This window comes from Acanthaster planci, linkage group LG06 (assembly GCF_054643075.1).
Source record: "Acanthaster planci isolate LZ-2023a linkage group LG06, COTS_SCS, whole genome shotgun sequence".
NCBI classification, from domain to species: domain Eukaryota; kingdom Metazoa; phylum Echinodermata; class Asteroidea; order Valvatida; family Acanthasteridae; genus Acanthaster; species Acanthaster planci.
This window is the reverse complement of record NC_141782.1, coordinates 12,831,016-12,847,158: the sequence shown is the minus strand read 5'-3', so window position 1 is coordinate 12,847,158 and position 16,143 is coordinate 12,831,016. Positions and strand designations below refer to the sequence as shown.

Here is a 16,143-nt window from a genome sequence, read left to right as displayed (position 1 = left end):
TAAGTACAAAGAGTCACATGCGCTTTTAAATGTTTAACAACGCTCCCGAATTTTCCAACATCATTTCTGTCCCCAACACCGTATTTGCCACCTCTTTTGCCCGCATAATTGCAATAATTCGTGATCGGGCAATTTTGAATAGGTCATCGTTATCCATCAACTATAATTCCACTGACATTATGAATGAAAGATTGATTGAGAGGGGAGGAAGGGTAGTAAACTCTAGGCATCCGTCCTGTGCGTCCATAGATTCCCGTCACAATCGGAATAAGAAATGTGGTTGCTTTGTCAGATATGTACTGTGACGGGAGAAGATGGGGCAAAAAGCTAGTTAACATATATGAATCAATGGCTTGACTAAAGCCGTAACCAAAACAACTCCCATCAATATTGAACGGTGTCTGGTTTTTCTAATTTGTTGTAGAAATTTATTCAATATGGCATCGACGTCGGCGTGCAGGGCTTATAAAAACTATGGGGGTTTCATCAACTGAAGCTCGATGATTGTTAATTCATTTGACGACGACGACGGACTTTGACCAACTGTTAGCTGACAGGTAGGGCTTGCTCACCAATATAGGCCGGTGCCCATGATGTCATAACAATTTATCTTTGGTTATCTTGTCGTGCATGTCTAGACACACGACACGGATGATAAGCTCATCAAGAACACCCCTTCCAGTGGCGTTTACCCGTTGTCTTCCCATCCGGTCTTGTTTTCGTACCAACTCGGTCACTGAAAATATCCACATATGATCGGTTTGCTCTCAGTTACTATACCAGCAACTTCAGCGGGGTCATAGGACATTCACCACTGTGTCATTTCTACATCATTTCGATGGCACGGGTTATAATCCCATCAGGAATTCTTACTGGATGTATAGGCAATATATAAATAAGAGAATTTCCGGGCTTGAATTGTCAAGTCACACCTGAGTGATAGGTTGTATAAAGGAACATTCATCATTCTGAAGCGTTGATAAGAATGCTGAATGCTGTTTCATTTGTGAGAGGTAAGCTGATGGGGGAGTTAACTGCAAATTTCTGCGGTTTTGAATTAACACAAATAATATCACTGTGGGAAACTGGGACCATCCTTCAAGAAAGTAATGCCTTTTTTTGCAAAATCATAACAAATGGACGATTTTTTAGTAGTTTCACCTGTCTTACTCTGAAGCCATTTTTTTACTCCGGCCAATAGTTGACATGGAATGGACTTAACCAATTGTGATTTAGTCGGCTACACAGATGGCGGAACAGTGCTTTGCTGCAATATCTCTTTACTGTAGCTTTTAGTAAGTAAAATCTTTTAGTATTTCCAACCATGACAGTTCTGAAAGTGAGTCATTCACCAGCAAAGTTGGAAGCAACAGTTTGTCATTTCCATCAAACATTAATGTTTGATGCGGGTCAATAATAAAAATGCGTACGACAGATAGGTGACATTGCAAGTGACTTCATCGTCTCACAATGTGTTTATTCATACTTATGGTAGTGATGAAAAGAAATAATTTGACTCCATTAGAAACGCGTCTGCAGGCATTCTGCATTTCGCAGGCCTACAATAGAAAGCTTTCCTTAAAATTAAATTGTGAAATTGGGCTAAATTTGAACAGACGCGAAGTTTACCTGTGTATGTCAAAAACACGTATCCAAATTACGCCGAGTGATTCACGTTAGTCCACTAATGGACAAAAGTTTAATTTCAAAATGAACCTCGCTCCTTTTCCCAACACTATAACCCAATGAATCATACCCACCCCCAGCAAATCACAATGAAAAATTGGCAACGCCTTTGCAACGTCAGAAATTGTTTATAGTCAGCCAGGTCTATTTATACCCTGCTGTAAGAACCGCACCTATAACTTCAACCACGCCTTCGATGATTTAGATAAATAATAAAAGCACCAAATTTAGCTTAAGTCTGACCAGTAACTTGCGAAATGCTGACCAATTGATGACTCCATAATGCAATTCTTTTTTTAATATGACATCCTGGATATAAACAGCTTCACGTAGACGCGGTATTCAGCGAACAGATAACATATATCGCTACGATGTATCATCAGTTCACGGAAATCATTTTCCCGCCCAAAACATTGCAGAGTCACCCTATAATGCGGCGCTCGCCGCATATGATTCACAATATGATCCACAACGTCATGCATGTGTTTGGAAACGCACCGGTCCTCAGCGTATAACAGATCGAGTCTGGACGAGGCCAATTTGTACACAGCGTTCATACTAATGCGCCGGTGGCCAACGTAGCGTTAAACGGCTTCACAACACTCAACGGACCAGCGGATGGTGCGTTCGCAAACGCTGAAGGCAGAGTCATCTCATTGCCGTGACATCACCCGTTCCCATGGTCACGGATGATGGCACAAAAAGTATGATTACCATCTCACCATAGTAGTTTTAATAGTTCAATGAATAAATTATTATCAATGGCCTTATAGCGCCAGCGAGGCGACAAGCGCATGGTATTATGCGTTAAAGCGGAGTGACTGAAAAACGAGCGATACTGAGATGATTGGAATCCCCCCGGCTAGATGGGATTTATATGAACATGCGCAGTTGATGGCGATGACGTGTCCGTGAAGACAACTGGTGAATAATAGATAGCTAGTGGGCTCTAGTTGATTCAATCCTGTCGTCGCGTCGAACAAGGTAGCATCATTTTCTCGTATGTGTCACTATACAGTGACAGCCCCACGACTACGGTCATCAAGCAGGCCTCGTCGGGCCTTGGGTTTAAGGTGGTCAAAACCATTTCAAAAAGTTGCAGCGTCTCGACCGAGCACTCAGCTGAACTTCTTTTCAGACTGACTGCACTTCTGTTTATTAACTTACCAGCATTAGCTCTACACAGGCATCATTGTCCGAACACGGATTCGAGCAAAAGCAAAGGATACCGGTGTGCAGCATTGTTTAGGTTGCACATGTGAATTCATTACCTGAAGGCATCGACGCATCCTGCCGTAGAGAAGTTCTAACGGCCGGGCTGTCCCGCTTTGTTTCGTGTAGTAAGACTTGAGGAATCACATTGCTGTCCCCTGCTAAACTCCTAACACTTTGACGTTTGTTGCTGCAACCAACGAATCCTTTGCGTAATAAATAAAAGCAATTAAGTGCCACTAAGAGCTGACAGAGAGCCAGAGTTGAGAGAGGAATAATCATCGGTCACCTTGTAATTATTTGGAAGCTGTCCTCGCTCTCCGGGGCTAGGAAAAGAGTGCAACGACGGCCGCCCGACTCCTCGACAAGCAGGCCCGACGAGCCTCCGCGGCCTCAGACCCCGCTCTCGCCAGCCACATGATCGACAGGAAGCTGAAGCGGGGCGGGGACAACGGCCCGCAACGGCCACGGGCCAACACCCCTGACCCCCACCCGTCCTCCAAGGACCCGCCGGCCTCCCCCATGACCAAGACGCTGCACTGGAGCATCGCCGACGTGACCATTAAGCAGCAGCAGGAGCACACGTACCGGGGGCGGAGCTCCAGCCTCCCCTACTTGACTCTGAAGGACCTGCCCAAGCTGCCACAGCCCCCTGTGCTCAGGGTGGTGATCCTCGGCACCGCCGGCGTGGGAAAGTCGTCCCTCCTCATGCAGTTTGCTTCTTCCTTCTACACAGATGTCAGCGACTATGAATCAATGCTCTCTGGTAAGAAACGTCAGCTTTTACGGGTTTGACCTCTTCACTGTTCCAATTTAACACCTCACTAACAAAGTAATAATACGAGTTAATTGCCCATCATACCCTACGGCTTGACCGTGGGTTTGTTGTTACATTTTTATGTTAAAGAGCTGCAGTGGTGTTTCTTCACAGGCAGAGACATAACATAGGGTTGTATTGTTGAAGGCTTGAAGGGTAGTGTTCTCAGGAGTCTCATTTTCTGGAGAGTCAGGAGGTTTGGCTGCAGTTTCAGACGATGCAAAACTCTTTTTTCCCTTCCAACTTCTAAGGAGGGAGAGGGACTCAAGGACAAAGGCCTCTTGATGGGGTTGAGTACCCCCCCCCCCTTCTCCGGGGTAATGGTACTGAAGAAAGTCTGACAGTTGACCCCAGATGCGCTTTTCAGGAACCCTTGGATAGAAAAACTAACGTGCAACAATATAGAATTTGCCTCTTTTTTCGTTCGTTTACTTTTTTAAAAAATCCTGTTGAAAATTGGCCATTTTTAAAAATATTTGCCAGATTAATATAAATGAACTGAAAAATTACGTGTGACCTGAAAGAGAAATATCTTGCTAAATACTAACCTCACACTTCCGTAAACCGAAAATACATGAAGACCCAAACTACTTTTATGCGGATCTAAAATAAAAACAGACTTTTGAAGAACTTTACAATTTATGAGGAAGTAAACTTAAAGGAATAATCTACGTTTCACGAAAGATTTTGAAGTTTAATTTAACCTTGCTGACCTGCGTCAGGTCAGTCACTGAATCTAGAGCCCATCCACTATAGGAAGGTAAATCTTTGCAGCGTGGTACAATCTCTTCAGCACATGAACAGGAAATAAACGTGCACGAACAAGGGGGCCTAGGACCAATGTTGCCGGAAGTAAGAGGTCGTAATGAAATCCGTTTTTACTGATTTCCAGATGACTTTTCAAAATATTACTCTAGGAACGTAGAGGTAAACTTCCGACATGAATGTTTCTTGGGGTGGTTTCATTTAGAAATAGTTCTTCCCCAAATTATCGAACGTGACAGGACGGCCCCATATAAAATCCTCATAGACGGACTGCTCGGGTCCCGAAGCTCGGTACGTGACCTTCCACCTTCAGGCTCTACTGTATTGATGAATGTCCAGATGAACTGTGCTTTGCTCAATTTCGGCCCGTCTCTTCCGAAGAAAGTTGAGCTAGCTATTACAGCGCTCTGACTAACTTTGAGAGACTAGTGTAACCTCATTAAAATCGTTGCAGGAGAACAGCACCGAGTGTATAATTAAGTGGCATCGCGTTAAGCCAGCGAGTACCCTGACTTCACCCGTCAGAAGAATTTATTTCATGTGTCGTGGTGCTTTCATCGTCGATATGACCTAGTAAGCAAAGTTTTTACCAAATGCTACCATCGATTAATGCTACCATTAGTCTGCTTCGATTTATTATCGTCTACAAAGATGCGTACTGAAATTTAAATGGAGAAATATTTTCTGATAATGTTGGATTTACCTGTAGAAAAGTAATGGCAGCACCCTGCTCTGCAATATATTTTTTCTGGCTACGTAACCACTTTTATGATCTGGCTTGCCAAAATTATGTGGGACTGGACAGAGTTTTTAAAGTAAGAAAACCGAAACGTATGACCGCAAACGCTTTTTTGTTATAGTTTGAAATAATGTCTGGTGCCGCTGAACTCAATTACGATTTGTTTCCCTGGATCATGAACGAAGGCCAGATGCTCCTTATTTTGATGGGTCTAATACAGCGTGATCATTCGACATCCCCGAGTCCTCATTCTGAATGCTTAGTTACATCGGAGGCCCTTCGTATCCGTACACTACTCAGAAACGTTAAAGGCGCTTAACCAGTACAAAAACTACTTACCACGAAACCCAATATTGACGATGCCTAATAGCATCGGACAGCAACGTGGGATAATCAATATGATTCTCTCTATTGCATGGCTCCATAAAAAGCTCCAGAAAAACAACGCACATCATTTCAATAATAAACGGAAATGACTTCCGTCAGTAAATAATGAAACGTGAAAACGAGGTAACAGTTCAAATGCGCTCATTAGCAAGGCTTGCACATGCCAATGGAAAACACTTTTTTATGACTTGCTAATCAGGCGTGATTGGGTCACGCGGTTCTTCTCTCCTGTTGTTGTCATAATTTACTAATAATAGGCATGTTGTGGTAGGAATCTGCTGGTTTTAGTTGGGTCATGAGGCCGCTGCTTTGCATAGCGTGGGACGAGAGGATAATGATTCCACATGCATCATGCTTTGGCTGCGTGTAATCGTTTGCCTTGGCGCGTAATCCCTTCTGATGGTGTACGCGGCCAATTGAATTTAGACGGTGGCCTTTCTGCAACCCAATCAAATCATTCAATACCTTGACAGACTGTGGTAATCAAAACCCCTTGTTTCCCTGCCAGCGCACCCGAGCTTCGTTGGGGAACAATATTCGGGGTTTCCGCTCACTTCAGGGAAGAAAACGTTGAACCTTGTTACACCAAATGCATTTTGCTGGCTGTCTTCAGCAGAACCTTAATTTGAACAGTTGTTTTCGTGGACAGCCTATAAATAACGTCACCCAACAAGCCTGTTGCTTTACTGTCTGTTGCAAACAGAATCAGTTTATGTGTTTTGCTCTCAAATGAGCGCAATTTTTTTTTTACATTAATGTTTTGGCAGCCAATTCAAAAATGTCATCCATTATGAAGCATGATAATTTGTCGGGGTAAGCTTGTTTCTATAGTACTTTGTAATAGGTGTTAAATATCGAACGCGCGGCTTTCATTGCTGGTTCCATGGTCAGCACACTAAAACTAAAAACGTTTCTGCTGGCCACAGAACTGCAATGAAGGCCGCGCGTTCGATATTTAACACCTATTACAAAGTCCTACCAGCATTTTTTCTCTATTTTTTTCTGATAACAAAGAACCGAAGTGACGAATGCTGAAATCGCAGGCATGGTGAAAGTTACAGCTCAGAACTTGAACAGGTGGAAATTCCGCACATCTCCGTCCTCTGTAAATGATGCTACAAATGAGTCGATACAAAGTAAATCGGCAGTGACGAACCCCCACGTCACAGCAATTCACTTCAAATATCATATGCCCCACAGCGTGTTTGGGTTATCTAGCAAACTCTAGCCTTTCGAATGAACTCTCACCTGCTAGCTGAGCAACTTCCATTATGGTTGATTTTGAAAGTGTCACCTTGCGTTTTGTCCCAGTACATATATTTCTGCAACTATTTATGTTTTCACCGGAGGTAACAACCCGTTGAGAATCACATTCCGCCGCAAACCAAACGCAAACGCGACCACCACTTTTGATGCGGTTGAACTCATAAAGTACACTGTATTTGAATTGTGGAACATGTATTTAGAAATCACGTTACCCCTGCATCCTCAGCGCCCGTTCCCCGCCTTGCCTGGCTGGATTCACACGCTGCCGGCCCCAATGTTGACACACCACGAACAAAAGCATGGCACATCCGCGATGAGAAAAACAATGAAGCACGTGATTTTTACCTCTTACCAGCGCGCGCGCGCACCTGAGGCTTGTCATTACTGCTGTTTTCTCATCAGTCGCTCTATAATATATACGCGTCAGTATAATGGCAGTGATTGCAGTGCTGGAGGATGTAATGAATGATAACGAAAGTGATTCCCCCACTCCACTTAATGGAATTCGGGCAGAAAAAAAATACGTGCAGAACAAATTAGTGTCGTTTTGGAGCCACCATACAGTTGCGTTTCGACCGCGTCTTCCCCCCCCCCCACCATCTCATCTAAAGATTGGTCGATTCATCATCCCCATACTGTTTTCATATAACCTGACGATTTGTCCCAAACAAGCATGGAGAAAGGTTTCCACTTTCTCAAAACTGTAACCTTTTGCCCCATGAATCGACCTACATGTTTTTTAAGTCACTGAGTATGATGGATGCCAAGCCGAGCTATTCAGATTGCCATCTGATATCCCGGTAGGATTTTTTTGTCAACTTACCAGTGCCTTAAAGAATTGCCGTTAAAATGCCTGTACCCAATATTTTTATTCTCCAATCGTAATGAAATGTCCAATATTCAGGATTTTATATCAGGTCGATTTACTGTCCTAATTGATTCGAATTCTGAGTAAAGATTTCTTTGTTAAATTGTTCATGTCAAATTTAATGACAGAGGATACGCCACTCCCATTAATACGTCACTCACATTTTGTATTTAAGAATGAATGCGCTTGGGGGAGATGTATTTCAACAATGGAAAGAATTATTAGCCTGCATTAATTCCGGGTACTCTAGCTCCTTGGGTTTTTCTGGTAGATTTGTCACACTCGTAATGCATCAGTGCCTGGGAGATATGGGGAAAGAGAAACGTTTAATGTGCAATTGGCTCTTGGATCCAATAGCAAACGTAAACACAACTGCGCATGGGCTTTCACCGCATAGTTGCAAACGGAACGGCAAAAAGGTAGTGAATGAGAATATCATAATGGCAGGCAATTAGCTTGAGAAGTCCAGCTCATCAACAGTGGTGCACCGTATAGCACGACATAGCTAAGGAGGTTGCCGAGTGACTGTGCGCGCAACGGGTTGTAGAATATTGGAGAGCAAAATGGAGACGCTGACAGAAGTAAATCGGGACAACACATTGATGCAAAACCAGGGATGGGGAAAAGGATATGATAAAAAGCTCGTGCTACGATGATACAAAACTGTATACAAAACTGGACTGTATTCTTACTAATTTTCTATCGTAATCCAATTTTGTAATAACGGTATTTGCAACTGGAAATCCATTAAAGACCTGACTTCAGAGCTTAGAAGACACTGACGGGCGCGGACGCGTTGATTTCTGGATCCCAGGTGTTTCTCCCCGGGGAATTGAAAATACACAACCTCGACGTGGCGAGGCAAGTCACGGTACCCGTGGTCGTGGCTAATCAACCGTGTACCCACCGACCAATTCTGCTCTGCAGAAGTAATTGCTGTTAATAGTCATGCTTGGGGACATAGCACCCTCAGCTCCCGCCAGGGTTCAGTCAGTGTAGGCAAGGCTTAAGCATACTAGCATAATTACTTGTACAGTCTGATATATATCAAACCTTACTAGGCAGAGCCTGCCGTTTAATTGTTCCAACTCAACTAATAAAAATACTGTTTTCTTAAGAGGGAATGAAAACAAATTTTAAAAAACGCTGAGGTCAACAAGTCAATCGTAATTAAACATAGATCTGAGTATGCGCACCATGGCGGCTAGTTACCTTTAAAGCAAAATGTAACGCAGTTCTTCATCGTCGCCTTTCTCAAGCACAAATTGGAAGGCAACAGGGCCAGAACCGTCCCAAAAGGGGCATTTTGTCGATATCCTGCGTCCCCTCGCTACGCAGGCAGTGTCGATTTCCCGCTATCACACGGGGGAGCAAGCTCAGGCAAGACGGGGTGGGGGTTGCCATGGAAATCGACCCAATTGCATCGGCCGTGAAGTTGGCCACAAGTCTTGAGCAAATATCAACATATCAAATCTGGCGTCCCCGCGGCCCCCCGCTCTTACCGAATTTCAACGGGTGTCTGTTTTTCGGCGTTGCGGAAAGGAAAACGTCAAAGCGCTTTAACTTTTTTATTGCTGAACAATCTTAAGTGTTTCCTACTTTTTTTATTAACAGTTTGTTGGAAAGTGTCTATTTTATCGAAGGTTTACCCTTACATTACGTACTGTTCGTTTTGCTAAAATTTCACTTCAAATTAAAGGGGTCGAACGTAACGTCAATTGAGTGAATACAGATTTCGGCACCTGAGTTATATTCCAAATAGCTCAATCTAAGGTGTAGTATTTCTTTTTTGTGAAAATTCCACTAACCCATCAAGTTTTAACCAAGGAGTCTCACAGGTCGGTCAGCAAATTCCCACCTACAACAGGAGATAATGCATATCAGCCTGCCTCCATTACTAACAAAATCATAAACGTCGATCGTGAGCTTATTTTGCGTGAAATCGTTTCTGTCTTCGTTCCGTTTGACGGAAAATCTGTTCTTGACAGGTCTGATGTGCTGCGATCATGGTCCGCATAGAGATGTGAACTTTGCAATCTTCGAAGCGAATCAGCGTGATGTACAGTAAACATGAACCGAGACTATCGAGTGGCACGAATTGAGACTATAGGGTATCAAGCTGCATGATACGACTTTCCATTGTGAGATATTAGCAAAGAGTTTCGTGCCTTTTTTTTTCTTGAAAATCCTTGTAATAGAAAATTTATTGCTTAGGTCATTTGAAATGTCTCTGAAATGCATTTGGTGCCTCATTAGTAATTGGTGTTCGTTCTCCGTCTTTATATCATCATTTTTAAGGCGTTTCTTTGCCTCGATTTGGTATTATTTTATTCAACTTAAGTCATTTTCCCAGATTCATGAAGTTATGCACTGTGTTATCTCTTTGCAGAAACACGAGGTTCCTTGTTACACTTCAGCATCAAATTAAAAATTCATGGCTAATTCGAACCCACGTAATCGTGAAATGGCGTCAGTGCGACAGTTGCGCATTAACAGCACTCGCTCTGAATGGATTGATTGTATGTAGTTGAAGTCTTAACTTTGGCAGTACCGTACTTCAGGAAGTCTCTCCGAAATCAAGAGAATAACGACAGTTTTCGAGGTCAAACCGCTTTTACTGCTACGTTATAATACAAATATTGTACATGGACAGATGCATATTAGCACAGGATCGAAGGATCTTTCTCCTGGGCACCCAATATTGTTCCATCCGCTGGGATTTCTATTCTGTGGTACGTGATGAACACACGCAGTACTGCGGGTATTTAACATGACTTGCCAGCGGTGAACATTCGCTTTTATAATCGTCCATCCAAGGGCGTTAGGTGTCCGTTAAGCCTGACAATACACTGTAAAAACGACGTTTACACACTTTTGTACCCACCTTTGAACACGGTTAATCCATGGCATGTTATTAAAATGTGTTTAAATTAATGCTAAACGCTTTTCTGTGGTACATGTTTAGTTTTTTTAAATCGGCTTAGCATTCAAACACATTCCTAGACGCATAACAATAAACATATTGCAGCTAAACATGTTAACAAACTAGCTACAAAAAGTGTTTAGTAACGTGTCTACACTCTAAACGTCCTTTTTAGAATGTAGATCTATCTTTGAACTCTCGCAACATAGACTGCATTTAACCGTTGACCCGGGGTTAACACTTCCGCATGCCACGACGAATGCGCACGGAGTGTCACGTTCTTTAACCTCGGCGGCAAGTTACCTACGCTTCGTTGATTTCCCTTCAAGAAACTTCCTGAAATGCAAGTGCTCCGATCCCAAACACGCTTCAGCAGGACAGAAGATGCGAGCGACTGCCTCTACGTGTTTCATGAGTTTACTTGCGAATGCAAAATCATGGCAGCAGTCGGTTCACTGATTACATGTATCATTAAGGGTTGCCAGAGCCTTCTATTTCTGTTTGGGCCCCAGGAAAAAGTCACCAATGCGCAGCTCGCGAATGGGTGTCTATTGGTTAAGCCGAGACGCGTGCGCAATAGGAGGGAGAGGTGGCATTTGCATTCCGTTCCGAAGAATAATCGGAAGGTCGTACTGATGGTAATCTATGTGATATGAAATGACCATATTCCAGTGATACGCCTGAATGAATTAACATAATGGTGATAAGTCTCTCTGGTATAAAGATGGCAGGACGTACGTCTGCCTAAATGTGTTTACAGGGGAATTTTAAAATATAAAAACGCGTTTGGCAAACATAGTGTACGTTTCCCACAAAAGTATTCGAAAACACTCGAAGTTTGTTTGGTTGGCTCATTTTGTGACAACCACGGACAGAAATCCGGTGCATACACGGGAAAGGTACGGTAATCAAAGGCACCAATTATTTCAAGAGTTCGCGAGGAAGTCACAGCCACCAGCCTAGCAGCAGTGTATTGGGTGCATTTGAGTAGCCTCGACGAGGCAACTCTGACCTGGGGATGGCCGTGTGTGCCGTGTCAAATGAGGGAGACTGTAGGGACGAGGTTGAACCTGGGAGGTCATCCCCTTGAAAGCAGTACTTGAAGGCGCGCAATATTGTTCACCTTGCTGTTGCTCTTGTTCTATATATCCGGAGCTAGAGAATTGCCTTACATTGAACACGTTTCCCGTTATCATGAATGGGAGGGGGTCGTTCCTGCACAGAGCTTTAAACCCCAGCAGGTCTCTGAAGTAGCTAAAATCTTAGCTCTTTCCAAAAAATGAATTTTGTTCCTCCGTTAGGTTCCCTCCTGCTGTCCCGTCAATATTCGAACCGTTACGCTCCGATGAAGCCCCAGGGTCGGTGAACTCGACCCGTCGGTGAGGTTCTCTGCCCGAGAACGGCCCTTGTCCTGTCTCTTGTCACGCATCGACGACGAGCTCATTTACCATGTCTTCCGATCCTACATGCCGGAAAGAAAGTGCAACTATGGCGAGTGTTTCAAGCGAGCGTGTGATGTTTGCCTTCAATAATGTAAAGGAGTCTCAGTACAGGCGATCTAGCCCCCCTACCTTCCGCGCATGCTGTGCACCCCACTAATGACCCGTCATGTCGACAATTAGAATATCCTCCATTGCTTGCTGTCTCGGAAGTGCGAGCTGCAATCCCGACGCTTTTCCGGACGATTTGGCACATGCCAGCCCAGAGGGAGGAAAACGAGATAGAAAAAAAGCAATAGAAATCATTCAGCAGTTTTTTTGAAGAGTGACAGCTTTTTGGCACTCAAGGATGCTGTCCTGGGCAGCTGGTAATGTATAATTACAGTAACTGCCTCGCGGAACTAATTCCCGGACAAAAAGGAGACAGAAAATCTTCTAGTCATTTTATCTCTCCTCGAAGAATTTTTTTCTTAGTTTCTGTCCAAAGCTGATCAAGTGGCTTCCGTTTTGATTCCTGCGTCTCGGACGCTGTACAACACCTACTTGAGAGGGAACTGTGAGTTGTTTGTTTGTTTTCCTTTTTTTAAAAATTATAATTATAATGCCGATCGGCATTCATTAATGAGTTGTTTTCAGTTTGATACTCCAATATTGTTACGGTCTGATGTAGGTTTTTTTGAGTCTTATATGCATTAATGACCTCCTTCCTGCCTGGATATTGAAGTTTTGCCACCACGTACAGACAAATCCGACGAGACGCCATTCCAAGGGGCCATTTACACTCGCGCTGCTATCTCAACCTGAGCGTGTGCCTGTTGGTCAAGGAGGAATTTCACGCGTGCGCACCGCCTGCGTGCGAACAGGATGGCCCCGTAGTAATGGCTTTTGATTTCCTGCAAATTCATGTTGATTTCGCAAACTGTCAAAAATCATTGCAACTCAGAAGAGAAACCAACATGTGGTCACAAATTTCTACCAAGGACAGCAGGGGTCCAGATTTTGCTCCAATTAATGATTAAGGGTTTGGTATGTCAATGGGGCATTCTCAGTTATATCTGGTGTTGCCATGCATTGGGAGCCAAGTAACCCACCTCAGTCCAAGGTTGATCAGACTATTACATGTGGATGTAAATTGAGACGGTTGAGCATCGTAGACCAACACTCTTTGGGCATGTTCTGGCCGATTGTAGAGATCTGATTATATAGAATATGTGATGTTTCGTTTCCTACACCCTCACCCTGACCTGCAAGCACGATGACATTCTGTCACCTCTCTTCCCCTCTGTTCCCCTCTCTCTGTGATTCTTATCTCCTATCGCTCAGAGCGCTGATTGGGTTACAGCCGGACATAGTGCTACCGTCTGGCATATCTGTTTAGGCTTCTTGAAGTGTTCTTGAATTATGCAGCGGGATCTCTTGATAAATGTCTTTTATAAATAAAAAGAGCACTTTATGTAACGGTTCCGAATTTGAGTAATTGAAAAGAAGTGGAAGTTTAGCTATTTTGTCCCAATGTTTAAATTGATGAGAACGAATAAGACATTCTCAATCACAAATAAAATTAATATACAGTAACAATTTAAAATACATTTAAAGAAGCTTGAAGTAAACTTAATCAGTAATCACCTCTCATTATAGTTTCATGTATTTCCAGGGGATTTAGGTCTTAAGTGTTAGGCGTCGTATGCATCCCAAACAGTTAAACAGAGAGCGAACAAACAAGTGCAGAATGTCGACGGTATATTAGGACAATTTGCAAAACAACCTTAACTAGAAAGCAGTCCATGTTTAATTCATCTGCCTTTCAAATCCACTTCTCTTGGCGCAATATTGCAATGAAGGATGGCAGTATGCCATACCTCGTCTCCATTTCAAAGTCTTTTTCTGATAATTGCGAGAGCAACAAGGTCGATGACCGTTCGAAAACTCCGGGAAACTGGTTGCTTCGACACGGGCTCCTCTTAAAATCTAATGGGGGGGTTAACAGCAGATATCATTTAAAAACAGCAGGAAACACGCAATAAGCTTGACAAAGGTGCTCTTCGTATGAGTAATAGGTTCCATGGAGGAGTGACATATCAGAAGAACACTTTCTAATTGACTGAGCGTATGCTTACAGGGTAATTACAAACGGGTAAGATCTGTTTGTTAAAATTCTCCAGATAAAGGCACAAGTCACGTAAGGGTTCTAGGATTACGTAAAGTGCTAGTTGGAATGTTATGTCAGTGAGCTAGGTCATAATTACTCGCGGAACTTCTGAGGAAGTTTTTTATGTTTCATTACTCAAGTATTATTCGATTTCAACTGGTGTGGTGATATAACCCTGCGCATCAAAGCAAGCCCAATCCCACAATGAATTTTACTCTGGGCTTTTCATCAATAAAATATTTTCACTTCTACTGAAAAAATATTTGCTTATTTATGTGCATCGATGGGGATAATGCCCTGAAGACAAGTTAATCTGTCTGCTTCCAACGGCATCATCTAAGAGTATTTTGACGATCCACAATGGAAGGATGGGCAAATTATCATATAAATTAGGACTGGTGTAGGAGTTTATCATTTTGAAAGCGCATGGCAATAGCTGATGCGTCAGTTGTTGTCAAATGGATCCAGGCAAAAAAGGACACGATGACAGCAGTAAAAAACAAATGCAACCGTGCACGAATCAAAGATTCATGAGCAATTCCAAAACATTTGCATTGTATTAAAGCTCACGCATTGCGGAAAAGACTTTACAAAACAAATAATTTGGTTGAGCATTGCAAAACGTGAGAGTACAGTTTGCCCTGTTTTTAAAGGTGGCCTGTTTTTATTCGGTCATGAAAAGGTAAGGTTTTTTTCCCTGACATTAATAGTGCCAAACCCTCAATTGAAACACATACAAATGGTGCGGGGAACATCCTAATTCACTCTCCTTGAGCCAAGGAAGTGTGACTGATAAATTTACCCCAGCAGATGTTGAACAAGAAGGGCGAGAATTGGAGGGCATTGTGACAGCAACGTGGTACCCAGAAATGTTAAAACATTTTAACGGGCAAAACAATTTTTGTGTCCGCTGGGGGGATAAATTCCCGTCTCTACACGCACTACACCGGTAGCCTTGGATACGGCTAAGTATTCTGAATGTACGTCACGATTCGAATATTTATACCATCAAAAGGCAATCGATGGATAGAATTCAACCGTTTTGCAACAGATCCGAAACTCTGCACACTGTGAACCATTTTTTCCATGTTGCTGACTGGCTCATCCCAGTACCTTGTATTGCATATTGCTGTATAAGATTCTTTGATGAACATGCAGAGGACGTCATGTTTACAATAACGCCATAAATTGTGCACCTGTTCCTCTCTACCACAGAGGATAGGCAAACAAAATGACCAAAAGATATTTTGTGTCCTCGGTGATCTGTATTTGGTTCATTTCTGCCCACTGCGGTGTCCTCGATGATCTGTCCTTTGTTCAATTCTGCCCACTACGGGTGAATACTGCAGTCTATGAGGACAGTGTTATATAGTGTCGTATACAGTGGGAACAAAATCCTTGTTCTCTGAAATAAAGTAAGACAAAACTGCGTGACCGGTCAGTGTGTGGAGGAGCATCTGTTCCGATGAACCCCAACGGCATCTGCGGACAGATCCGGGAAAAAAATCAAAATTAAATGCGGACGTTTCCCCGCTTCTCAATTATCCCGAGCAATTTCCCACAGGAAATTCATTCGTACTGGTGCCATCACGACAGGCCATGAAGAGGAATTCGTGATTTTTCGCCTCTGCCGAGAATTCGAGGATTTGTCATTAATTTCCCCAAATCTCATTTTTAGCAGTCATTTTTTTTATTCGTCCAAGAAATGTAATGAATACCAGACGGTTAAAACCGGAGACTTTGGGGGTTGGACATGCAACGACACGTTCTACGGTCCTTCCCCCACACATGGCGCAAGAGTGACCGGTGTTACCTAAAGTAACGCGGTGATTATTCCAGCCCTTGCCTATCCGGCATTCTGTAGATGATTATGTTATCACTGTCGGTGCCGA

The 16,143-nt window shown here is 43.1% G+C and overlaps 1 protein-coding gene across 1 annotated transcript in view; it reads left to right on the top strand.

Moving 5' to 3' along the window:
* Positions 1 to 2,099: 2,099 nt before the first annotated feature.
* Positions 2,100 to 16,143, top strand: part of LOC110974808 (ras-related protein Rap-2b-like) — a 34,735-nt gene continuing 20,691 nt past the window's right edge. The window contains exon 1 of the mRNA XM_022226690.2: positions 2,100 to 3,664. Within this exon, the coding sequence (XP_022082382.1) occupies positions 3,316 to 3,664 (349 nt within the window). The 5' untranslated portion in view covers positions 2,100 to 3,315. The remainder of the gene's footprint in view (positions 3,665 to 16,143) is intronic.